Genomic DNA, 25,375 nt, shown 5'->3' on the forward strand with positions numbered 1-25,375 from the left:
AAGTATTTATGAGTAGTAGTGTTTGTAACTGAAGGATGTGATAGTTTACTACCTGCAACTTCTAAAGAAACAGTGGAAGCGCTGATTCTTTTACTGATATTGTGGAAGTAAATAAATATTAACTTTCTAATCAGAGTTTGCAGAATTGATATACAATTATTGTTTTAGGTTTACAATTTAAAAACAAGGACATCAGAAATGACAATAGGACTAATATGTAAATTATAGTGGGTGAAAAAGAGGCTTATCTATGAAATCATATAACACTCACCAGTGATTCAAAACAAGTTTACACTTCAGGTTTTTCATAAAATATAAACATGCTGATAGAGCAAATAAATCAACACTGAATGGTCAAAGTATCAGACGCAAGAAGTGGGTGATCATCATCAGTACATGCATATTTAGATGTCTACATACATTACATAATTATACAGGATTTAAAGAAAAAGGACTGTTAGCTCGCAGTGGATTATTATCGGACTGATCCATCTGTAGCGGTGACATCAGCCAGTAGAGGGCGGTGTTACATTATGAGTATCAGCTGTTTTCTTCTTCTTATCAACTCTCTCGCTTGTTGTTTATTTCAGGGGAATGAAACAATGATGGTAACAACTAAACTTTACTGAATCAGTGGTCTAAAAAAAGTCAATTAAATGTGATTTGGTGTGAATTATTTTGCGCCTCTGACTGACAGGAAGTGTCCGTCGGAACAAATCCACTTCCGGTCCGCTGGTTCAGACTTCCGCTTGATCAGAGCGACAACCGACGGCGAGCTCATCCTGACCGAGTGAAATACCAATTTTTTTTACTTTTATTCAGCTGATTCCGTCGACCAGACAGTCATGTCTAGTCGCGAAGCCCTCAACATGAAGCTCCCTCCGATCCAGTCCACGGCCGGAGCCGTGCCGATCCGGAACGAGAAAGGTGAGACGTAGCTTGTAGCTAGCAGGCGGCTAGCGGCGTGCTAGTTAGCCAGCTAGCATAACGCAACCTCACTGCTAACATAAACAACACAAACAGTATGAAGAGGCTGATTATTGATCTCAGCAAAGAACAGACAATACTCGCAGATAGAGGTTATTCCTGAAGCCTGCAGCAGTTTATTCCTGAGCTTGGTTCGGAAATAAGATGCTCAGTAATCACAACAGTGTGATGTTGTGGTGTCGATGTACCTTTGAATTATTAGTGAAGATGGAGGATGAAGAGTAGTTTTTAAAGCCCACAGGGTTCAGTACAACAACAAAAGCTACTGTTGGGATGATTCAACTGTCTCACACACCATCACCAACAAATTATCAACAAAGATACAACTACCAGTAGTCTTTATTACCAGGCTTGTTCTAGGTTTGGTTTACTGTCTACAGGGTTTTCTCCTGGATTTTGTTTTGGCTTTAAAAATGAAGGGATTTATTATAATAACTCGTCACATGTAGATTTAGAACAACATGTTTACCTTCAGCAGTAGAGATAGAAAAGCTCATCATTGTCTCTGCATCTCTCAGGTGAGCTGTCCATGGAGAAGGTGAAGGTGAAGAGGTATGTGTCAGGTAAACGTCCTGACTACGCCCCGATGGAGTCGTCAGATGAGGAAGAAGAGGACTTCCAGTTTGTTAAGAAGGGAAAGGAAATGGAGCCAGAGGTGGAGCTGGAGGAAGAGGAGGTCTCTGACCCACGTCTCAAACGTCTGCTCAACCGTGTGTCTGAGGACGTGGAGGAGAGGTACAGCACAGATCAGAGGAGTTGATGTGATTGATCATTTAGTTTTGGGGTGATAAAATGTTTTTGAGTCCACGTTGCTTCCTGTTTTATGTCCTCAGGCTGGCGAGACACAGACAGATCGCAGAGCCTGAAATTGTGGCTGAGAGCAGCGAGGACTCTGACGAAGGCACCTGGCACCCAGAGCGTGAGGAGAGCAGTGAGGAGGAAGAGGAGGAGGAGGAAGAAGTGGATGATGAGGTTTGTTCTGTTTAACTTTAACAAAATGTTCTGAGTGTTTCCATATTTCAATTCGGAGAAGTTTTTAATGTGGACTTTGTCATTCTGTGCAGGAAATTGAGAGGAGACGACAGATGATGCGGCAGAGAGCCGTTGAACGCAAGAACGAGGAGATGGAGGTCATGGAGGTGGAGGAGGAGGGGAAGTCTGGGGAGGAGTCAGAGTCGGAGTCTGAATATGAAGAATACACCGACAGCGAGGATGAAGCAGAGCCTCGGCTAAAACCTGTCTTCATTCGCAAGTAAGACCTGACAGCTGCACTCCTGTTTACAGTTTTATCATCTTCTCTTTCAGCTGTCTTTGATTTTGACAAGCTTGTAAATAAATAAATAATAGAGGACATTTGTTGTGAAGCATTTATAGGAAATTAAGCATCTTCAACACAGACTTAGTGGAGCTTTGTCGGGGGAAGTTCTTTGATAACTCTGTAGGGAGGAAGAGTATTTAAATCTGCTCCACTGAACATTAATCAAGACAAGAACGTCGTCAGTTAAAAACACCTTCAGCTCAGGATGTTAAACTTTTGTTTCTGCACCACAGAAAGGACAGAATCACAGTGGCGGAGCGTGAAGCAGAGGAGCAGAGGCAAAGAGAGCTGGAGGCCGAGGCCAAGAAGCAGGCGGAGGAGCGACGGCGCTACACCCTCAAGATCGTGGAGGAGGAAGCTAAGAAGGAGTTTGAGGAGAACCGACGTACGCTGGCTGCTCTTGACGCTTTGGACACGGACGGAGAGAATGAGGAGGAAGAATACGAAGCTTGGAAAGTCCGAGAGCTGAAACGCATCAAGAGGGACAGAGAGGCCAGAGAACTGTGAGTAAATGACTGTGGGATGGAATGAGATATTTGGTTACTTTCATTAAGCACAGTGATGTTGGTGAGGATGGTAACGGGTGGTGTCTGTCCTCAGGATGGAGAGGGAGAAGGCTGAAATTGAGAGATTCCACAGCCTGACGGAGGAGGAGCGCAGAGCCGAGCTGCGCAACAGCGGCAAAATGATCACCAACAAAGCCACCAAAGGCAAATACAAGTTCCTCCAGAAGTATTACCACAGAGGAGCCTTCTTCATGGTGAGTCACTGCAGAGAGGAGTTACATCTGATACATCCGGTCCACATGAAACATTTCAGTTTAACGTGTTTAACACTCATTGATCTTGTGTTTTTCATGCCAAGGCCCCAAAACTGGCACAAAGATTTTTGCTTTTAAATGTTTTATTACAAATTGTATGAAACACATTACTGAAGTCATTAATTCTATCATTGCCTGACTGAGAGATGCAGAAATAAATCGTAATGTTTTGCTGGAGACCCCCTTAAAGACCCCTATGGGTCCCCAGGCCTGACTGAGAACTGCTGTTTCAAAGTGTTGGGCTGCTTTTCTAAAGTCTGAACTTGAAATATCTGCAGTTTTGTACAGTATCTTGGTACAGTGTGGGCTTGTGCCAGTAATAGATATTATCGAATATCACTCTATTTGCTGTGAGTGACCAGAGAGCACTGCCAATTTTGTTGCAAGTGTAAAATGTCTGGCTCTCTACAGACTCAAACGAGGTCATTACGTTTAATTTGTTGTAGCACAGACAGTGAATCATCTGCTGACGAAGGTGCAGGTTGCTTAACTGTGAACATGTTTTCTGTTACAGGATGGCGAGGACGATGTGTACAAGAGAGATTTCAGTGCACCGACGCTGGAGGACCACTTCAACAAAACCATCTTACCCAAAGTTATGCAGGTCAGCTGCTTTCACTCATGTTTTATGTGTCACTTCACTGTAGAGGAAGTACTGCAGCTTACACTGTTCGGACTTTGTCAGCGATTAATCCTGAAATCTAAATTTATTAAGTAAAGAATATTTCAGCCTAAGAAAACAGATGCACTGTTCATCATTCCTGTCTTACTCTTAAGGGGAAATTTACCAGCTGGATGTTTTCACTCAGTTCTCTGATTTGGCCTGTTGTTGTTTTGTTTTCACTCCAAAGGTCAAAAACTTTGGTCGGTCTGGACGCACCAAGTACACCCACCTGGTGGACCAGGACACCACGTCGTTCGACTCGGCCTGGGCCCAGGAGAGCGCGCAGAACAGCAAGTTCTTCAAGCAGAAGGCAGCAGGCGTGAGGGACGTGTTTGACCGGCCCACAGTCAAGAAGAGGAAGACTTAAGATGGGAGGCGGACTAAACCAGGTCCTCGATTTAGAGACTGTCCAGGGACAAGACCTGCATTCTGCTGAGTCCAGGGATTTTCTTTTCTGGACTTTATGTTGTGGAACGAAAACAGACTGATTCCACCACCTTGAACCACCTGTTAAGAACCAGGAAGATGTACCATAATTTAAAACATTTAATTTTGGATCATCTAACCCGATTTAAAAGCAGCAGGTTTTCAATTCTTGAATATGCAGACTTTCCCTTTAACTTGAGATCTTGGCTTTAAAAAGGGACTCAAGTTTCCTTTTGCATTTGAGGATTTGCTGCATTTTAAGCTGATGAAAGGAAATTATTAGTGATGTCTAAAGATTTGAATCTATCGTCAGCAGGTTTGAGGCACGTCACACTCAGATACCTCCTTCAGTTTTAAAGCAGAGGGCTCGGATGTAATTTTGTACAAATCAGATTTCAGGTTCTTGTACTGATTTCCTGCATTACCCATTTTTTTTCTTCCATATTTGTGACAGTACAGGTATTGTAACTTGATTTGTTTTGTGAATAAAACTTATTTACATCCTTTTAAAAATGTTTCCACAGAGTAAAGCGAGTATTCACATGACTTTAATCATCACAACAGGAGGCGGTCCAACTTTTATTTTTAAAAAAGGAAAAAAAAAAGGATGTAGAGTATCAATACCGATGCCGAGTTCAGTTCAAACCAAAAAAAATGTGAAGCAGTCCAGTGTGTCAATGTTTGTTCAGTTGGTCAGAGCCACCAGAGCCTCCACCACGTTCCCCATGTGTTCCCTCAGACTACGTTCTGCCACGGCCCTCGAAATCTCCATCTCTGACATCTGCAACATGAACCAAATGTACCGTTTAGGAACGTAATCAGCTGACAAACTTGACTGTCAGGGTGTTTTGATGTGGAGTTAAGTACACAATATGTTTTAAACATTTCTGACATGTTACACTTTGGCATCAGATAACCAGTGGCACTAATTCAATCGCATGCTGTCCTTATTTCTATGCCCAAGCGTAATTATTACGCTGCAGATCAGCTGTTTGGGTGAGACTTTCTGAGGCATGTAAAACACCAAACATGTTTAGAATATAGTGTACACTTAACATATATTGTAATTGGCTAAAATATGTCTTGCTGTCGGTGTCGTATAGCATAATAATGGCTGACTAGTCATAAGAAACTCATTAAACTCTACATCAAAAGACCCCAGTATCACTTTAAATAACAAACAATTATGACTAGAACAGGAAGAGACACATTCAAAACAACAGCCATGTTTGATGTACATCATCACAGTATATGGACACTCCTGCATCAGGGGCAACAATTATTTTCTTTATCCATTAATTATTTTCATGATTAATCATTTAGTCGATAGAAAAGTGACATTCTGAGGTTGCTTCTTTTGCCCAAGCTACAAAACAAAACAAAACCAGAAGATTCTTCATTTACTGTCATAAATGACTAAGAAAAGCAGCAAATCTTCACACGTCTTGCTTGCTTCACATATGACTGAAACAATCGTTTTATTTGGTGACTAATTTTCTTTTATTGGATTAATTGTGGCAGCTCTAATCCAAGTACAGGTCATTCTCAGTTCTCCAGGATACTCAATACTTGGTTTGTTTCAATGGTGTGTGGACTTGACTAGTGCTCTTGAGCAAATCTCTGAAGCCAAGTTATGAAATCTTAAAAAACCCTTCCTACAGGCAGGTTGTTGTTAAAGCAGCAGATTACGTCATGTGCGGTATTATTCCGTATACGTCCACATACTTCTGTCCATGAACCAAAAACAGATGTGATCAACTGAACAAACAGACAAAAAAGAGAGAATAACTTACAACTAGTTCAACGTCCTCTTTCTTGATGGTGACTTTGGCCAACTCCTTTTCTCTAAAAGAAGAATGATGCAGTCAGAAAGAAGAAATCAACAAGTTCTGTGTTTTCTGCAGAGAAGTTCTGGGAGTTCTGGAGAAAATCCCTCAAACAAATAATATTTTCCTTCGCATTGTAAGAATATGTTTGCCATCTGTGGCAGCTGTTTGCTAATAACAGGACTTGTGTTCAATCCAAAAAATAATTAAATGTGTCCACATGTAAAGGGCCAGGAGAGTCAACAACCATCTCACCTCTCTTGTTTGGCTTTCTGTTCCCGTGACCTTCTGTCTCCAATCACTGACATGGCCTGGAAGAAAAAATATATTCTTATTAGCATGTATGTCTTTAATGAAGACCATGAAATCTGTGTTTCACCGATGAAACGAGATTCATTTGGCTAGTATTGTTTTTTTTAATTCAATGAAATAAAAGCACAGGATAACAAGAAAAGATTACAAGATAACAAGCATTATCAAAATATAATATAGTAAATATTTATATTATGATGTCAGGGTGAAGTTGACCTACGGGATATAATGTGTCTTCATTTACTAATTTTTTTTGTCACGTTAAATCATGAAAATTGTTGGGTAATGGCCAAAAATGTGTTTTGTGAGGTCACCTCAAATCTCATCCGCTCATATTCTGAATTGTATTATTTACAATATTAATGAGGTCATTATACAAACTATAAAAATATGTATTTTTTCCATAACTGAACCAACAAGCTATACTGAGAGGAAAAGGTCACAGAAGCAGTAAAAGGTGGCAGGGTCCGCCACATATAAACAAAGTAAGTTTGTTGTCCTTTAATGTCAGTTTGTTTATTCAGTCATAAAAAAAGAGTTTGTTAATTCTGTTACTTTGGGTTTAAAACAGTCAGTGAAGATCTTTCTCTTTTGATTAAAACATATTCAACTTACATAGTGCTCCTTTAAAATCGCAGAGGGCATTTTAAAAACCTGTAAATATCTACATGATCTCCTGATGGTTTGACGTTTTTCCATTTATTTCAGCTACATCTTGTGTGTTTATTCAAGATGATTATTGGTTTATTTTTATAATCCTATTAATCTGTTCTATCTGCACTGTGCTCTGTTCCTCCATGTTGAAGTTTAAAACAGTTACTGACTCTCTGTGGCGATCAAATGTTATTAAAGTGTCATTAGCTTAACGGCTAAGCTAGCTAGCTAGCTACGAGGCAGTTAGCCACTAGCTTGTTAAGTTCAATAACTCGCTGCACACAAAATAAACAATATTCGTCTTTTCAGAACTGGCGATTGTAACTACTTGACATCTATATTAACAGTTAAAATAAACAACAATGTAAATAAACAACAGAACTCTTCCTAGCTTAACCCTTCACATGGATTTGTATCAGGGATGATGTTCAGCGGTGTAGCCGGCAGTGGCCGCATGTTTCCGGGCTAACGTTAGCCGCTCTCACCGTTTCTAAGTCGGAGCTGGAGATTTCCTTCTCCTCCGCGTAGTCCGTGACTCTCTCCAGGTCCGCCGCCCCGCTGTCATGTTTCCGAGGCTTTTCCGCCGGTTTCCCGGTGCAGTTTTCCTCGGCTTCCAGGTCCAAATCGACGTCTCCCTCTGCCGCCATGTTTGCTCCACTGAGGCCCGGAACAAAGAGGACGGTTCCTTCAAGCGTCGGACGGAAAACGGGGCCGTACCTACCGGAAGAGAAGGAAAAGTTAAAGGGAAATTTCATAGTTTCCTTCAGATCATAATTATGGATGATTCTGGGATGTTGTTGGATCACTGTATGATCAGAAATTAAACTGAATTTTAAACTAAATGTTTCAATGAATATCATGACTCTAACCTCGATTGTAAAACCAATTAATGACTGTTAAAAAGCAGAACACATACACAATTTACCCACAGAAAAAAACTGAATCCAAATAGTCCAAGAGGTTTTTCAGTAATGACCCCTGACAAACTCACAGACCTGAGATTTGTATTTAAGACACTGTTGTTCCACTCAGAAACAGTGGGGGGCGCCAAATCACACAAAACGCCAATTTCTACATAATGTTGCTTTCATAAAAGTTGAGTTTTCAAAGGGTTTAAAGGTGTTTATGTTTAGTTTTTGTACCCAGAAGTCCAGCGATATATTTTCTGAGGGTTTGTTCACACAACTGCTTTACTGTATCACAACAGGTCTCAGAGAAAATCCTTCAACACACTTGGACATGAGGTGTTTCCTGAGGATGAAGCTGCATTTTGTAAATTAGCAATCAAAGTATAAACTGATATTAATCTTTGTGCATGTAAAAAACAAACATTTTGTTCATCCGCTGTCAGTCAGCTGGATGATATGTATATATTTTTTATTTGATCCAGTATAAATCAGTAGATTTAAGATGGGATATTGTTGTTATTGTCTAAGAGATGATGAAAAAAAGACAATAACTGGATTATGCGGACTTTTATCTAAATCACTCCTCCTCCTTCTATTCCTGTCTGTTTTAAGAGGTTTACTGTAAAAGCCCTTCAACCACACTAACAGATTTCCTCCGTCTCCAGTCTTCTTCTCAGACCTTTTGCGTGCTTGAGCTTTTTCCGTCCACCTCCCAATAATCAGATTAAAGGAAAGAGAAACCTTCTCTTCATGCGGACAGAAATCCACAAGAGCGCTCTCTGCTGCCTCTGGTTCGTCCCTCAGAGGATGATGTGCGTGGACGTGAGCGGCCGGAGGGATGGCGCCTGGGCTGGAGGGAGGTCACCGTCACACCGACCCCTTCATCCTGCTGTATGACTGAAGGCTTGTCAGGCTGCTCGGAGCTGTGATCAGGCCTCAGAGACGCGATGTCAAGTCGCAAGCTTCGGACTCAGGTGAGACGATGAATGAAAGCTTGACAGATATTTCTAAGAAGAAAGAAAAGAAGCAAATAATAACGAGGGGAAGGGTTTACCTGAAGTGGTCCAGGACATTTTTGAGATTCCTGCATGAAACTCATGAATTAAAAGATCTTATTTTGATTCCAAACTCATATATAACATTTATAAACTGTATATGAACAATAATACATCACTTCTATCTCACTATAACGGAACTGTACACAGATATACTTCTTCTTTTGCCAACTTCAATTTTATTTAATGATATGGCACCTTTCATACATGAATGCAGCTCAAAGTGCTTCACAAAGCAAAGTTCAAAACAATAGACAACAATAATTCATTGAGTTAAAGGAGATAAATAAATACAAAGACAATATAACAATAACAATAACTATATTTATAGAAATCTACAAAAGTTATAAAATGTTAGTGGATGAATTATAAAATAATTAATTAAGGAAGTACGAGCATGGAGTAAGAAATAACACATTTTACACAAGTATTTGTACTTCTGCTGGAGTAAACAATGTGAGGACCTCTGTAGAATATCAATACAGTTTATTGTCACATTAAAGGATAAATTCACCCAAAAATGGAAATTCAGTCATCACATCCGTCCTCAGCAGGTTGTTCACAGTTATGAATGGGGACATTGTCTTTCTACGGGACGGACGACTCGAGTAACTTCCAGCTGCGTGTGAATCATTCACACAGCGCTCACATTTTTATTTACATACGTCCAAGGCAGGTTTTAAAAGACTGGTCAGAAACCGTTTGCCTCATTGTTCGGCTCATAAAAACTAAATGATTAACGAAACGTCTCTTTTGTTTTTGTTTTTTTGTTGTAAACAAACTTGGAGTCCAGCCAACTATTATTGCGCAACCCTGTCGCAGCCATAGATTGAGCGCTTTCACTCAAGCGGTGATTTGCATCCGCTTGTTTGCTTTTGTTTGCTCTGTTTGGCACTTCCTCCTCTCCCACAAGGCAGCAGCAATTATCTGAGAGTGAAAGGGGCCCCCAGGAATGCCAGGCCAGGCCAGGCTGTGCTGGGCCGGGCCGGGCCGGGCTGGGCCGCGGCTGCCTGGACCGCACAGAGCAACACGTGTTTTATCACAGCGACATGCTGGTTTACACCCGCTCAGGATGGAGGGAATCACCCACACTTGTTTTTTTGTCTCGCAGGGTGTAATAGTTGTTTATTTAACTATCAGCTCCGGAGGAGGACGAGACAAATATCTCAATAATAAAATCAGATTATCTCATGTTTCTTTTCCTAACAACTTAACTGAACTTTTTATAGTTTATGAAACTAACAACACTTTTTTAAATCAAACATGTTTTTATAACATTTTTGCATTTCCTTTGTTATATATTTGCTTGAGTTGTGTTCTTACATTATTCTAAACGCTTCCAACAACGTTCAAACCAGAGAAATCCTTCATTTTAGTCGAGGTAACAAATGTTTTATTTGGTCGCTTGTTGCCATAATTCACAGCTGATGAAGTGTGAAGCAGAGGATGGACACACTGCGATAAAATGATGAACATTGTTCACACTATTCTGCAAAAATGACTGAATTTCTTTTGGGGTGAGCTGTTTTGTTTCTTTCACATGCAGGTCTTGCTTTATATGTATTGTTTATTTACACATATAACTTTTTTTTTTAAAAAAACGTAAGAAGCAGCGTCTGCAGGCTGCAGCAGCTGGTTGGATGAATTTAAACAGTGTGTTTGTAGCTGTGGGGGATGTTTGTTGTGGACGCGTCTCGCTGCTTCTCGCTGCTTCTCGCTGCTTCTCGCTGCTTCTCGCTGCTTCTCGCTGCTTCTCGCTGCTTCTCGCTGCTTCTCTGTCCTCGTCAGCTCCTCACACTGATAATCCCTCGACCGTTGCTTTGTGGAGAGAGAGTTCATTCACTGGGTTTGTAAGTTCAAGCCTCTTAGCTGAGCCCGAACCAGGCTGACGTTTCCTACTTAACTCCTTTTGTTTGTCCCTCCAGTTCCTAGAGAGTCGGCCTGGACAGGCTGTGGCTCCTCTGCAGGTTTACTGGACAAAGTTTTTGGCACGGCTGCTTTCTTTCTATCTGAATATCTCTTGTCATAAGTTTACAGAAACCTCATATTATCAATACAACATGACACCCACTGATAAAATTATCTGTACAGACAGGATCATGTTAAAAAAGTCTCTCATCATGACTGACGTTTCTCTGTGGACTGTTTGGTTTGTAAAAAAAAGGGAGAAATGTCGTCACAATGAGCCAAAGTGACACATTCACAGCGTTTGCTTAATCCAAACCTCAACATGATTACAAATACATTGAAAGTCATTTAAAGGAGAAGAAGCAAATCTAATCTTTTTGTCACTTAAATGATTAATTGAGTACTAGTTTTAACTGAGCTTCTATAAACTGTGAGGTTGTTGTCTTATAAGATGTCATATTTTATGATCACCTTGTGGGTTTTATTTGCAAAGATTTTAATTTGTAAAGTGACTAAAGCTGCCAGACAAATGAACAAACAGTATTTCCCATTGAAACAGAAATAGTAGAAGTAACAAGTGGCATAAAAATAGAATACTCAACTAAAGTACATGTACATAAGTAAAATATATTTCATGCATCAGACACTTCATATATCAGAGCTCTATGAAGGAGACGTTGTGTGACCAGGTGAGATGCAGCACGGTGACCAATCAGTGCAGTTTGATTGGACGGTCTGTGGCTCAGTGACGCCGGTCTGTGGCGGTTCAGAGAGTCTAACAGTACGCAGCCGCCAGCGTCCCGTCTGGGCCGGTGAAGGTCATCCTGACGGAGAGGAGGGCCGAGCAACGACCGGATTATCCTGGCGCTCCGCCCTGCACACTAACCTAAATCTAATCTGACTCTCTCCTCCTGCACTCAGCGCTTTTTCACCAGATACCAAACACGTCGTCTCATTTCGCTGCTGCTGCGTTCACAGACGACAACCTGAGTGTCTCTGGAGTGAAAACACTTATAATTCTGCTTTGATTATCAAGAGAAGTGTAACACAAATTTACATATCTGAGTGAAGAGAAAACCTGAGGGGGTTTATGTTTTTCTAAGATAATTTCACCTTATTGAATTCATCCTCTTATTTTAAGAAACCAGTTTGTTCAAGAATGTATTTGTATAGAAAGAACTAGAAAGGCAGTCAGTAGAGTGCATACCTCCGCCAAGGCCCAACAGGCCTCTTTAATTTGATCAAGCCTAATCCGATGTCAAATTAAACATATTCTTTTCCTTCAAGGATCTTTTGTTATTCCCTAAGAAATTAACAAAAAGATAGTGAGCAAAACTTCACATTCAGTAGTTTTTGTGTAATCCTGCTGACAAACCAACAGACAGACGAACGGACACAGGTGTCAACAAACCTCCTGGACAGAGTAAAAATACGTCTTAAACTAAAGTGTACAGTGCTTAAAAATCCTACAAAAGCAAGTTAAATGTCAGATTTAGACTTGAGAACAAGCAGTAAGACTGAGAGATGAATATTAAAGGCACACAGACGGATCTGAACACAGACCAGGTCCAAAACTGCCAAACTCTAAATCTGACGTAACGTTTCACACTGAGCACGACTGATAAAAGTGGATTAAAAGTGCAAATCAATTGAAAGCTAAAATGTGAGTTGCAGCTCAGTTTTTGTTCTCTTCCTGTTCTCGTGGTTCCATTAGAGCTCCCCCCCCACCCAAAAAAAAATCCATGGTCCTGTTTCTCATTAAGCTGTGAGCCCGTCTCCTAATGCAGCCGGGCTTTGTTGCCTCCAGTCCGTCCCAATTCACTGTTTCTGGGTCGTAATGCAGCACTCATGATAACTTGCTGGGATTATGGACGTGGCCTCGTTCTGTGAGGGACGGTCTGACTGGGACCAGGTCTGATGGGGGTCTGATGGGGGTCTGTAGGTGGGAGGCTGTGAGGCGTCACACATCAGCACCCACAGATCAGATGACTTAATTGTTTAATTTTGCAAATCTGGATTAAACACAAGCAGTGTTGCCCAATCCCATTGTGCCGTGAGGTTTGTGGGGGAAGGGAAGGGAGGGACAGATGGGACTGACACATGGTCCCTGTCGACCTCCTCCTTCTCACCCCTCCTCCCCTCACAGACTCTCTGCCTAATCTGAGCGGGGAGGACGAGGGGGAGGATGGGGGAGGGCACCGGGCATTCGCCACCACCTCTCCCTCTTTTCTGGCAGCACCCAACACAGCCGCAGAGCCAAAGCACGCAGGATATGGGCAAAAAAACAAGTTATTCCCCTGTGAGGCTGGAGCGAGAGCAGCTGAAGCGGCGCTCATGCTGAGGCTCTCGGCTGCAGGGAGCCCAGCCGGACTAGATTTACCGCTAATCCAGCATAAGGAGGGTACAGGGACAACCTGCTGGACTGTTTTTACTTTTCATTTCTTACGGGGACAGTCAGAGGAAGTCGTGTTCTGGCCTCTCTGAGGATGTGAGGATGCCATCTTTGCAGACTTGCTGAGGAAAACCTGTTTGTGCAGGAAGTTCATGGCCAAATGTAGAGTGGTGGTGGCCGAGGAGAAACAGTTCAGGGGCACGATGTCGGCCACGCAGGGGATGAACCGCAGCGGCGCCTACAACTACTTCCTCAACATGGTGGCCTATCAGGTGAGAGCTGACGGGAGGCAGTGAGTGCAGCTGGAGGGTGTTTAAGTTTTAACACGTTGTTAAGAGTTGATTTTATTGATAAAAATACTACAGGGGGAATAAATCATTTGAAATGATTCTGTGAGACTTTCTTTTAAGATCCAGAAGTATTCAAATCTATTAAGCAAAAGTAAAGAATTTGATTCACTTTTGTATAAGAGTAGCATGTTAATGTGATGTATTGATGTGAAGGAGAAGGTTTTAACATTGTTAAATGTCTCTAACATCGCATCATTATTTACAAAGTGATCAGACAATTTGTTTTTATATAAAAGTAACCAGAACATTTATCGACCAAACTGACAGAATGATTCTAAATACATTTCTGTTAATACTGCACGTTTCTTTATGTTGCAACTTTGTGTTTGTTTAAGTTACATATTCTATTTATTTCTCTGTTTTTATACACTTGTTATGCAGTCAGGGTTAGAAAACATCACGATTTGGGCTCAAGAAACTGTTTGGAAGCTGGAAAATGTTAGTTAATATCCAGCGGTGTGACTCAAACTACAGTCGGCACGTATGGTCTCAGATATCAACCTCGGACGTATGTGTGGTTTGCAGAAACATTGATCGCTAACGTTACATCCTGGAGACGAAGCTGAGAGTTGTTCCTCTAGTCAGAGAGAGAGTTTGGATCTGAGGCTCCTAAAACATCTGAGTGTCTGTGATGACTGTGACCTGATGATGAAAACACATCTGGATGGCAGCAGCAGTCTGTCCCTCAGTGCTGTCTGACTTCTCTAAACTGTCCGCCAGAAAACATTTCGGTAACTTGACATCTCTACTAAACAGCAATCATATGTTTTCCTCAGCGGCAGATGAAAACACTCTCGGTGCTCTAGTGAGTATTTCTGGCAGCAGGGTGACGTGTGTGGGAGTCAAAGTGAACAACAGCGAGGATCATTGATGTGTTGTTAGTAGATTGTGGAGCTCTGAGTCTCAGAGGAAGAAGATACATCAGGCTGTGACACATGTTACCTGTCAGAAACATCACCTGTGTGGCTGTACGGGACCGCCACGTTGGTCGAGGCTGAAATATCTGAATTACTACTGAATTAAGTACCAAGAAATTTTGATCCGCATTTGGATGAAGTGACATTCACTGAGCTCCTGATGTTTCCTGGTAGCTTATCCAGCTGCTCATATGTGATTTTGAGAGACTTATGGATTATTAGATGGATTATGGCAATCCATCTAATAGTAGATATTTCAGAGTTTCACGTTCCTCTCAGAATGAGATGTAATAACTCACTCGGCGTCATCAGTGAAACACACAGTTTGTGACTAAATACCTGCAGGACAACTTAATCCCCATCAGCCCCACCTGTACTTTGTGATTAGCACCAATTTCTAAATGTTAGCTTGCTGTTAGCATGGCCGCTACGTCAAACAACACAACCACCTGCTGATTGAATCCTCAAACACCTCAATTTAAGTGCATAGTCATGCCAAAGATCATTGGAAAGTTTAGATTATTGTGATCCAAGCAAACACTTTCAAGTTAAAACCGCATCAGAAAGGTTTAATAAATGAAGAAACAACTCACGGATGAAGAGTCTTCAGTTGTCTTCTGTCATTCATAAATGTCCAGTAAATCTATTTCAGACACATATTTAGTCCGAAACACAGGATTTCTTGCATAAATAGTGACAAAATAGCAACAATCTGTGATCATGGGTGCTTTTATCTGTCAAAAAATGGCACTATTTTAAAGCAAAATGTCATTAAATGATGATAATTAAAGATGGCTGCCAGACTCTGACCTATTAACTGACACCTTGTTTCACCTGTCAGGAGCTTCTGTGCCCGTCCTGTGGCCTGAAACAACCAATGTGTGATTGGGAAGAAACCCTCTCCTTCTCCTGAGACACTTACAGGCCAGCGGCTGGATGATTGACGCATCATGTAGCCAATGAGATTTCAGAACTGAAAACATATATACATATATACTTTAAATGGGTTTGCTCAGAAATTATGCAGGTTTTCGTAATTTTATGCATTTTACTGGTTTTCCAGCAAATGGCGGCAGCTACAGGTCATCTGCAGGCTTATTTTTGTATTTTTGGATGCACATAATACACATAAATGCATCATTAGAAACAACAATTAAAATCCATTTACAAAGGAGGCTGAAGTCCACACAGTCTTTCCTCCACTAGAAGTTCAGATACTAGAAGTTCTGATCCATCTTGTTTCCCTCTGAAGGACATTTGTGCTCAAAGCTAACTGAAGCTCACGTCACATTAATAGAATTCAAAGACTATTAAAGTTAAAGGTAGAATCAGTAGGATTTGTCCCAGCTGTTCCTGAACGCACCACAAAGACAGTTGATTGTTGAGTCTCATTCCCAGGACGTCAAATCGACACATGTTGGGTTGGTAAAGCGTCCCGAGCAGCAACAAAGAGAGAAAATCAGAAACTCTCTGCAGATACGAGACACTAACACGCCTTTTCTCCTCATTCCAGCCTCCCTCTCTGTCTGTTTACGGCTGATGAAATCACTCAAACTAAAGTAACAAGCTTGTTTTGAAAATGTGAGGATGAGAGGAAGTTAAGATATTTGTGTTGAGATGTAGGGAAGGAAAGTGAGAAGTTGTCCGATCAAATAAATATTTTAGTGAAGCACAGACACATGAAATATCAACTGAAGTACAGTGTAAGTATTTGTATTTAGTTACTTCCTGCCTCTAAGGCGGGAAAAAATACTTCCTATAAAATGACCTCTGCCTGTAAGATACAACAATTTCTGTTTCAACCTTTATCAATACTGACTTTGAATCAATCAGTGAACATTATAACACGGTACGATATACTGATATGCACACAGAGCCGTGGCTGTGTATGATGGAAGGTAAATGTGGATCACTGGTGCATTAAGAATGTGATTCATGCAGGATTAGCTCTCAGATTAGCTTCTTGGAAACATGCAGGAGATCCTTTAATCATCGACAGACAAACAAACGGATTGAGTCTGAGTTTCTGCAAAATAACGATCCCGATTTTAAAGCAGTCTTAATTAAAACTAAGAATCACAGGCAGGTTAAAAGGTGAAGGATGCTCTGCTCTGTTATTATTCCTCAGCATCTTCAGCTCAGATGTAACACGCTGCTGTTTGACCCATATTTACTGTATTCTGCATTCATTTGAACTCAGTAGACACTTTTTAACCACAGTAGATTACTGTGTGTTTATGCTGGGTTTAGAGCCCGCTCGCTTACTGCAACATCTCCACTCGGTGACTATTAATCCTGTATTAAACTAGGCCAGAGGACAGACAGACGTGTGCAGTGGTGAGCGCGGTCATAAAAACACCTGGCTGTCTGACAGATGGGTGTTTCGTTTTTCTTCGTTTTTATCGTGACAAATTGAAGCATTGTTCCGTCTCTAAAAAGCAGAATTTGATTCAGAAGAAATTGTGTTATTTGCCAGTAATATCTCTGAGTGTACGTCCAGCCTCAGTTGCCTATAAATGGGAGATTAATACCAAAAAAAAATATGATTTGATTCAGGATTTGTGGAATAACAAGGCCATCTTTAAACTGAAAGGTTGAATATTCAGTGATTTGTTCTCAGTCGGAAACACGCAAATAAAGCATTTGTCTACATACTGCGTCCAACAAAATCTCATGTGTTTAATCTTTTTTAAAGTCGTGCATGGTGAGCGACGCTGGCAGCATCCTCTCCGTTTAGAAAGTAGGTTATTTTCTGGGGTGATTCAGGGTTTTCTCTCTGGTCACAACAGAAACTTTGCTTCTCTTTGTGGTGACTAACAACACAGACAGAGTGCAGATATAATAAATGATAGAACTATAATTCTGTAGACTTTTACGCACATTTTCACATCAGTTTTCTGCCCAGTGCTGCAGCTCGTTATGCCTCCTCTCCTCTGTATAAAAGTCTCTGTTTTGGCTCCTGTCTCTTTAAGGCCCCGCCCCCTCCGAAATACCCAGTCGGCTCTGATTGGTCAGCTCTCACACGCCAGAGCCAGCAGCGATAACAACAACAGAGCAGCTGTGCTAAATCAAATCGAAATGCCAAATTATTATTATTATATTTTTTTTGTTAGTATGTGACAGTGTGATGTCATAAAGTCACAGGTGGGACTACTGACGAGGCATTTGAGGAGCTGCATTTTCTGTGGGAGAGAAGAGCTTCTGTTGGTGCAGACGATTTTATCGTCTAAAACACTGATGGAAAAGAAAACAACACAAGCATAATAGGTCTCATATAAACAAGGAGAATGGCAGGAAAGGAACAGACTGAAGTACATTTATAGATCGGCGTGTGAACCTTTGCAAGATTTTTGAGACTGTAGTCAGAACAGCGACCTGAGAAAAGATGCTGGAGGTTCTGATCGGGTCAGTGTGAGCAGTCAGCAGCAGAATTTGTACAAACTGTCCCTTTAATCTCATTTCACCTGTTCCAGGATCAAATCATTTTTGAGCTACTGTACACGATTAAAGCTCTATTTTTATCCAGTCTTCGATTCAATGAGAAGATGCCGGATTATCCTCTCTGCATTATCCATCAGATTATGACCTGCGCTGGCACTCGGTCATGCATTCATAGACATGACGAGGGCTCCGAGAGTGAGTTTTCATCATGTGGTTGATTCATAGATGTGAAACAGACTTGAGGCAGAAGAAAACGCCACATGTGAGCAGCTGAATCCATCTCTCCTGTCTCATACGTCACTGTTGCCCTGATAACGCAGACAGACGACCAGACTGTAATCTGCAGAGTCGACCGAGGCTCCAGACAGATGTGCGTGGACGTTTCACCTCCTTAGATTTAGTTCAGGATCAGCGGCGATGGGCTTACGTCCAGTCACCCACCACAGCCCTGATTTATCAGAATCAGAACCAGCCAGATGCTGCTGGACTCGTCAGATTAATCTGCCACCAACTGCTGCAGCGCCAAACGCTCCGTCGGTGTAAGATGTCTGACCTCCAAAAGTCGAGACAGCCTGAGTTTGAACTCCACGACTTAATCACAGCCTCAAACTGTTCGGGCAGCGTTTGCAGCGTGTTGTGACGGGAACTTTTCCCTTTCAGAGCCGCAGTGCAGATTATCTGATGGAGGTCGTTGGTTTTTAATCAGTGCGACGTGCCAGAATTTAAAACATCCACAACTTTTAACTGGAACCATCAACAACAACAAATTCAATGTCATGTAAAATACATTTACATGTTGTGTTGCAGGAATGTCTACCGATGTTAGCATGCTAACCAGCTAGCCCCCGCCACTGTGTGAAAACAGATCTCTCTGAATCGCTGGCTGCACGGCTAACTGAGCTAACTTAGCATGCAGAGTGACAACAGAGCATGGGAAGAGAGAGACGACACGCAACAACGATCCTGGCACACTGTGAAACAGCTCTCATATCCCTGTATTTGAATATTCTCTTTGCTAACGGATGGGGGACAAAATCCACAGTTCTACAGTTCAGCTGAAGCTAATTTGAGACTTAAATGTGCAGTTCAACCAACAGTACAACAGTGTTGCAGCATGCTTCTTAACAACTGGGGACTTTTATTCATCAACTTTTTAATTGGCGTTTTGTGGCGTGAAATATTAGACCTTCCTCGTCTCTCAGCTGCCCTCACACGCCTGCAGATGATTTGTTGAAGTTGTTTAATGCTGCTGGATTGATTTGGTTGATTTCTTCATCTCAGTACGTCTTGTCGCTCTGCTCACAGTGAGCATCGGTAGTTAACATTAATTTAAAAGTTTAGTTTGCTGATATAAACGAACGGCCAGCTTCCAACACAACACACAAGTTCACCAGAGCCTCTTTTAAATGTAAAACAACTAAACAAACAGTTATTATGAAATGTGTTATCGAAGCTTTTTAAATGTGTTTCTGCTTTGTTCGCACTGTTCCTGTCTGAACTGCACATTTAGCTTCTTTATTTAATACTGCTGTAGAAGAGGATTAGGGTCACTTTAAAAAAAAAGGTTTTGTTCTGACTTTTTTTAATCAGAATTCTGAGAAAAAAAGGCCGAATTGTTAAAAAAAACAGAGAGTAAACAGTCAGAACTCAATCTTTTTTCACCGTGACCCTAATCTTCTTCCACATCAGTATTAAATAAACAAGTATACTTTTCTAATCTTGGCCTCCCGGGTGTGTTCGACTCGTCAGACCTCCTCTCCTGCTGGAGGTGCGTCTCCTGATGTTGTGTTTGTGTGGATGCTGACCTGCCTCCGTCCTCTCCTTCCTCCTCAGATCTGCTGTTGCTGTGGACCGGCGCCGTGCTCGCTCTGCTGTGCCTTCTGTCCTCCGGTCAAATCCTCCACCAGCACGCGGGTCATGTACACCCTCTTCCACATCATGAGCTGCGCCGTGTCCTGCCTCATGCTGTCCCGCACCGTCTCCGAGCTCGTCAGGGAAAATGTGAGTGCTGGATGTGATGATGATGATGATCTACGATGACCGTAGAGAGAAACTTGGACGCAAATAAAAAGAAATCCACTGAAATATCACCGCCAGTAATCTCCTGCAAGAGAAACTGATTATTTGGTGTGGTGGAAAAGTAACTAAGCAGATTCTCAACCACATTTATTTGCTGCTTATTGCTTACTTAATTAATTATGATGCATATCACTATACATGAAGCAGCCTGGAGGCATATAAATACATATAAATGCATCACTATCAACATCAGCCTGGCCTAAGTCCACACAGTCTTTCCTCCACTAGAAGTTCAGACACTAAAAGTCATTTGTGGTCAAAGCTAACTGAAGCTCACGTCATATTAACAGAATTCAAAGACTATGAAAGTTAAAAGGTAGAATCAGTAGGATTTGTCCCAGCTGTTCCTGAACGCACCACAAAGACAGTTGAGTGTTGAGTCTTAGATGCATCAAACTAAAGTAACGAGCCCGATTTGAAGATGTGAGGACGAGAAAGTTCAGATGTTTGTGTTCAGATGTAGAATGTCAGAAGCTGAGTACATACAGTAACAAAGTGTTTATACTCAGTATTTTATCTTTTGCCACTGTGGTGAATAAAATATGACGTATGTGTGTTTCAGGTGCCTTTCTTCAACATGGTGTGTGACCAGGCGCACGGCGGAGGCCACTGTGAGATGCTGGTCGGCTACTCGGCGGTCTACAGAGTCTGCTTTGGCACTTCCTGTTTCTACCTGATGATGGCGATCTTCCTCATAGACGTGAAGTCCAGTCAGGACTTCAGAGCGCTCATACACAACGGGTCAGTCTCAAGGAGTGTGTGGAGTAATGAAGCAAATTAAATCACTTAACTTCAGACCTATCGAGCGTTCATCAAATTGGATCGGATCAGGTGCCTTCCAGCTACTTCAGGGACTTGAAATTCTCAAATCTATCAACAAAAATCTACATTTAACCTCAGCAGTTGCCCTAAATGACGCTTGGCTTGCTGTGAATTAGGCCACAAAGATGTTTATGTCATTTCTTTGAATCAGACTATTTAGCCTGGATCTGATCGCAGACAGAAATGTTCCCACGCTCTCCTCCCAAAATACTCCCATCTTTAAATACTCCACTGCAGCCTTCAGGTGTTTCTCTCACCTGACCTGGCCCGCTGCTCCATTTAAAGCTCTTTATTGCCACACTTTCCATTGCAGCACAGTAGATTAGGGCGGTGACGCGGCTCAGATTAGGATTTGACCGGCTGGATTGCTGCTGCTGCTCCTCTCTGCTATAAATCTACTCACAAGAGTCTTATGGGTGCCACAATGAAAGGGTTCAGGGTCGTACAGGTCCGTAGGGGGATCAGGGACCTCGTGTGTTCGCTTATAGACCAGACAGTCACATGAAGGTGCCGGGATCTGATTAAACAGCCTATAATTCTTTGATTAAAGAAGCTGCTGGTGTGTTTGAATAGAGTTACACCTGTGGATACTGATTTAAAATCGAGATATTTACATACATATCGAAAATATGTAACATTTAGTATGTATGTTATATTACGGTACATTTTTTTAATGCTGTATTTGGATTTTACCCTGTGGAGATGTCGGAGAAGTTGTTGTGATATCACACAGGAATGAATGAGTCCTGGCACCGTTAAAGGAACATTATGTAGAAACAAAGTGTTGCACACCTGGGATTTGATTTTCCAACAGTTGTGTTGCACTCAGAAACTTTAAACCTTTCAACGTTTAAAGGATACAATAGGTAACAGTATGTTTACGTGGCATTGCAACAATCAGGAAAACGACAGGGCAAATTCAACAAATAGGAAAGTCTGAGAAAAATCTCAGTTCACGAGTTGATGTCATGTTACGCTGAAAGATGGCGGATGAAAGTAAAATTGGGCTGACGGTAACATGTCCCTGTCAAATCCCAGAAACAGCTGTTAGTGTTTTTCTGAAACAAACTGCACGATAAAATGCTAAATTTCTTCGGTACTGCTTCCACATTGCGACTTGACATATATGAACACACCGGAGCCAGAGGAACGACTTCTGACCTCGTGAAGTGGGATTGTCCGAGGAGCAAGTGAATGCAGCGTACAGCTGTTGATTGTTGAGTTTCATTTCACTGATTTTCAACAACTCATCACCGACCCACTGAATGATGGGAATGACATGAAAACACATCTTGTTATTTTCATTCTTTAAATGTCACCAGAATGCAGAAAACTCAGTCTTCGAATTTTTGTTGTTGTCGTTATTTTCTAAATCTCTGGTCCACCTGTCGCTGGGATTCTGCTGTCATGGTGTTCTGGGAACAGTGATTGATGTGGTTTCAGACATGAAATTGCTCATTGCACTTTTTAAAAAGATGATTATAAAACAAGGAAATGTGCAGTTGAAGATGGGATACCCACAGATGTTTGTGCATGGAAAGAAGAAGCAGAACAAGAACACAAGAGATAATAAATTAATGCAAATTCGAGAGAGAAGATATTAGTTTAAGTTTTTGTTTTTAGACTTTTTTAAACTGAACTGTGACATCTTTCATCTCTCCTCATGTCGACCTGCAGCTTCTGGTTCCTGAAGTTAATCACTCTGCTCGGGATGTGCACCGCTGCCTTCTTCATCCCCACAGAGTCCTTCCTCCACGGTGAGAAACTGGCTCCTGAATGTGATGATGCTGATGATGATGATGGTGATGATGATGATGCTGATGTTGTGGCTGGTGTAGCACCTCCTTCCTCCTCCTGCCAGAGGGCAGCAGAGATCCGCTCCTGACCGCTCGCCTCAGGTCGTCTCCCTGCTGTGAATTATTGGCCCATAAATCTCTGCAGCTGAATCTCACTTTGTTTGTGAACAATAAATCTGACGGTGATTCACACCTGATATCACAGCCGCTCTGTGATTTACAGCTCGTCCTCTCCTGCTTCTCTCTCTCTCTCGCTCTGTTTGTGCCTCCTCACTTCCCTGAGATAAATCAAACGATGGATCATGGTTCTTCTTTTTTTTTTTTTCTCCCGCCTCTCTCTCTCTCAGCCTGGCACTACGTCGGTGTGGTGGGAGGATTTGCCTTCATCCTCATCCAACTCATCCTCATCACAGCTTTCGCACACACCTGGAACAAGAACTGGTGAGTGAGAGAGTCATTTGTATTCAATTGTGATTTAAATGAGGATTTGTGACCTTTCCAAAACACTAGTGGACACATTTATCCACATCCTTCAGTGGAGCGATGAAATGTCAATTTTAACTTAGTATTTTCTTTATACTTCCACGCCACGACATCCTGGAGGCCAGTTTTGTACTTTTTACGATTTGATAACTTTAGTTAGTTTTATGAGTTACAAAACTTCCAGTTTTTACAGAATACTTTTTATTGAAAATGTTAATTCAGGTTAAATGTCATTGCATTTATTAGATTAGACAGAATTTCTTAAAATTAACAGTAAAATAAGTTTTTTTAAGTTGAAAGTGGTCTGAAACTGGAGCATGTCTGCCACGACCACATCCAGGTTAGCCTCCTGCTAACAATTAGCTTTTGAGGGCAATGTGAAGGTCCAACTAATGGACTAATAAAGAACCATTAAGTTATTTTACTAAATGTGGATTCATTTTGACTTTCCCTCTCTACATCTGAACTTTCTTCTCCTCACATTTTCAAACCAGGCTTGTTATGTTAGTTCGATGTATTTGAGAGGAATTATGGATTATTGTTATTTTGCCGTCATGGCACCCTCAACCTGTCATCAACATCACACACGGCAGACGCAGCGAGACGAGACAAAGACGTAAAAGCCGTAAGAAGCCGTAAACAGACAGAGAGGGAGGCTGGAATGTGGAGAAAAGGCGTGTTAGTGTCTCGTATCTGCAGAGAGTTTCTGATTTTCTCTCTTTGTTGCTGCTCGGGACGCTTTACCAACCCAACATGTGTCTATTTGACGTCCTGGGAATGAGACTCAACAATCAACTGTCTTTGTGGTGCGTTCAGGAACAGCTGGGACAAATCCTACTGATTCTACCTTTAACTTTAATAGTCTTTGAATTCTATTAATATGACGTGAGCTTCAGTTAGCTTTGACCACAAATGTCCTTCAGAGGGAGACTTTTTACTCTGATCCTCTGAGTCCATGTCAGAGCCTGAACTCTGTTACTGGACTGGAGGAAACAAGCTGTTTAGTGTCTCGTCTCTGCCGAATAAACGTTGTTCTGGGAATCATTCTGCTGTTTGGACTAAGTGAACCATCATCGGGGGGTCCTGGTGTGACCTTGCTGTACCACGACCGCCACAGTTTGTGTCCACGCAGATGAACGATGGCAAAAAATAATTCAAAATAGCCAAAAATTACAACCCTAATTCCTAACTTCATAAAACACATGATTTTACAAAGGACGTAACGCCTCTACATGGGCTCAGAAACTATTTGGGAATCAGGGTGGTAACTCTCACTGGAATATGTAAAAAGGTGTTGATGACGTGTTTCACACTGAGACTCCACATCTGGAGAAGCAGAGCAGAGTAAATCATAGAGACGGACTTCAGTCACATCTGTCCAAACCGTCCCAACATCTGGAGCTGTTTCTGTTTCATTTGTTTTCACAGTTTGTGGTTTAAAGTTTTTTAGTAGTTTGCAGTTTTTGGAGCCATGTGGTCATTCTTCCTTCTTACTGTTACAAAAAAAAAATTCAATATTGGTCTCATTCTGTCCTGTAACTCCTGAGAAAAACAAAAAATAAAACTTTTGTCTCCACAGTGGAAAAATATTTTCATATTTATGTTTTTTTTTTTTTTTTTTTTAGCTGTTATAAGATTAAATGTGGTTGGATTTGAAAATATCTGATTTTTAGGCCAACACGTCTGACGCAGCGTCACACAGACTGGAGTTTTATTTAACAAACACTTGGCAAAAACTCTAAATTTCACAAAATATGTTTGTTTAGTTTCTACGAAGCCCCCCGAGGGTCATGGCATGAATTTTTGAGGACTATTTCTTTGTTTGCTCAGAATACTTTTTACCTTCTGTTCCTTCTTCGGGTCAAACACGCCGACCTCTCAGCTTCTCCTCTTCTGGTCTTCTGCTGATCTCGTCGGCATCGCTCGTCTCGTCCTCCACTTGATTTAAGACACAATCTGAAAAGTAGCATTTCAGTGAGATCGTTCTGAGTACAATGAAACTCACCATGTGGTTAGAAAGTTTGGTGAGAACAGGAAGAGCAGAACTGGACCAGAGAACAGAGAACAAGAGGGAACGACACAAATACAAAAGGAGGTAAGACGAATGAGACAACAGGTGAAACTACCTGAGCAATCAAAAGAGACAGGAAGTCACAACAAGACACATGAGGATAAATCCACCCAAATAAAACAGGAAACAGCTAAAACAAAAAAATA

The 25,375-nt window shown here is 41.5% G+C and overlaps 3 protein-coding genes and 1 long non-coding RNA gene across 5 annotated transcripts in view; 2 read left to right on the top strand and 2 right to left on the bottom strand.

Moving 5' to 3' along the window:
• Positions 1-722: 722 nt before the first annotated feature.
• Positions 723-4,728, top strand: mfap1 (microfibril associated protein 1). Its single transcript, XM_037094548.1, has 8 exons — positions 723-927; positions 1,506-1,722; positions 1,821-1,959; positions 2,052-2,239; positions 2,539-2,808; positions 2,906-3,065; positions 3,640-3,729; positions 3,977-4,728. Exons 1-8 carry the CDS (start codon positions 846-848, stop codon positions 4,154-4,156), a joined length of 1,326 nt encoding a protein of 441 aa, XP_036950443.1. The 5' UTR covers positions 723-845; the 3' UTR covers positions 4,157-4,728.
• Positions 4,729-4,781: 53 nt separating this feature from the next.
• On the bottom strand, positions 4,782-7,699 carry hypk (huntingtin interacting protein K). The gene is made up of 4 exons (XM_037094550.1): positions 7,493-7,699; positions 6,297-6,352; positions 6,009-6,060; positions 4,782-4,996 (listed from the first exon to the last, which is right to left on the bottom strand). The coding sequence occupies exons 1-4, from the start codon at positions 7,652-7,654 to the stop codon at positions 4,901-4,903; spliced, it is 366 nt and encodes a 121-aa protein (XP_036950445.1). The 5' UTR covers positions 7,655-7,699; the 3' UTR covers positions 4,782-4,900.
• A 5,723-nt stretch (positions 7,700-13,422) lies between these two features.
• The window catches only part of serinc4 (serine incorporator 4), a 20,009-nt gene continuing 8,056 nt past the window's right edge, over positions 13,423-25,375 (top strand). The window contains exons 1-5 of the mRNA XM_037094547.1: positions 13,423-13,542; positions 19,812-19,979; positions 20,620-20,798; positions 22,557-22,636; positions 23,023-23,116. Coding sequence (XP_036950442.1) covers positions 13,423-13,542; positions 19,812-19,979; positions 20,620-20,798; positions 22,557-22,636; positions 23,023-23,116 — 641 coding nt within the window. The remainder of the gene's footprint in view (positions 13,543-19,811; positions 19,980-20,619; positions 20,799-22,556; positions 22,637-23,022; positions 23,117-25,375) is intronic.
• LOC119017688 lies at positions 21,666-25,247 on the bottom strand. Of its 2 annotated transcripts, none has more exons than XR_005074517.1 (3): positions 25,001-25,247; positions 22,869-23,101; positions 21,666-22,789 (listed from the first exon to the last, which is right to left on the bottom strand). It is a non-coding gene; the product is annotated as an uncharacterized LOC119017688 (long non-coding RNA). The 2 variants fall into 2 exon arrangements; XR_005074518.1 differs by having other exon boundaries at positions 22,869-23,113.

The sequence above is a fragment of the Acanthopagrus latus genome, chromosome 4, assembly GCF_904848185.1.
Source record: "Acanthopagrus latus isolate v.2019 chromosome 4, fAcaLat1.1, whole genome shotgun sequence".
NCBI lineage: Eukaryota > Metazoa > Chordata > Actinopteri > Spariformes > Sparidae > Acanthopagrus > Acanthopagrus latus.

What these genes read in the sequence shown, in the direction of transcription:
- hypk (XM_037094550.1), bottom strand. Translation starts at nt 7,654, where the DNA reads ATGGCGGCAGAGGGAGACGTCGATTTGGACCTGGAAGCCGAGGAAAAC. An exon ending in CCAGCTCCGACTTAGAAACG is followed by an intron (nt 6,353 to 7,492) that starts GTGAGAGCGGCT and finishes TTTTTCTTCCAG; the next exon opens with GCCATGTCAGTGATTGGAGA. An exon ending in AAGAGGACGTTGAACTAGTT is followed by an intron (nt 4,997 to 6,008) that starts GTAAGTTATTCT and finishes TTCATGTTGCAG; the next exon opens with ATGTCAGAGATGGAGATTTC.
- mfap1 (XM_037094548.1), top strand. Translation starts at nt 846, where the DNA reads ATGTCTAGTCGCGAAGCCCTCAACATGAAGCTCCCTCCGATCCAGTCC. An exon ending in TCTGAGGACGTGGAGGAGAG is followed by an intron (nt 1,723 to 1,820) that starts GTACAGCACAGA and finishes TTATGTCCTCAG; the next exon opens with GCTGGCGAGACACAGACAGA. An exon ending in AGGAAGAAGTGGATGATGAG is followed by an intron (nt 1,960 to 2,051) that starts GTTTGTTCTGTT and finishes CATTCTGTGCAG; the next exon opens with GAAATTGAGAGGAGACGACA.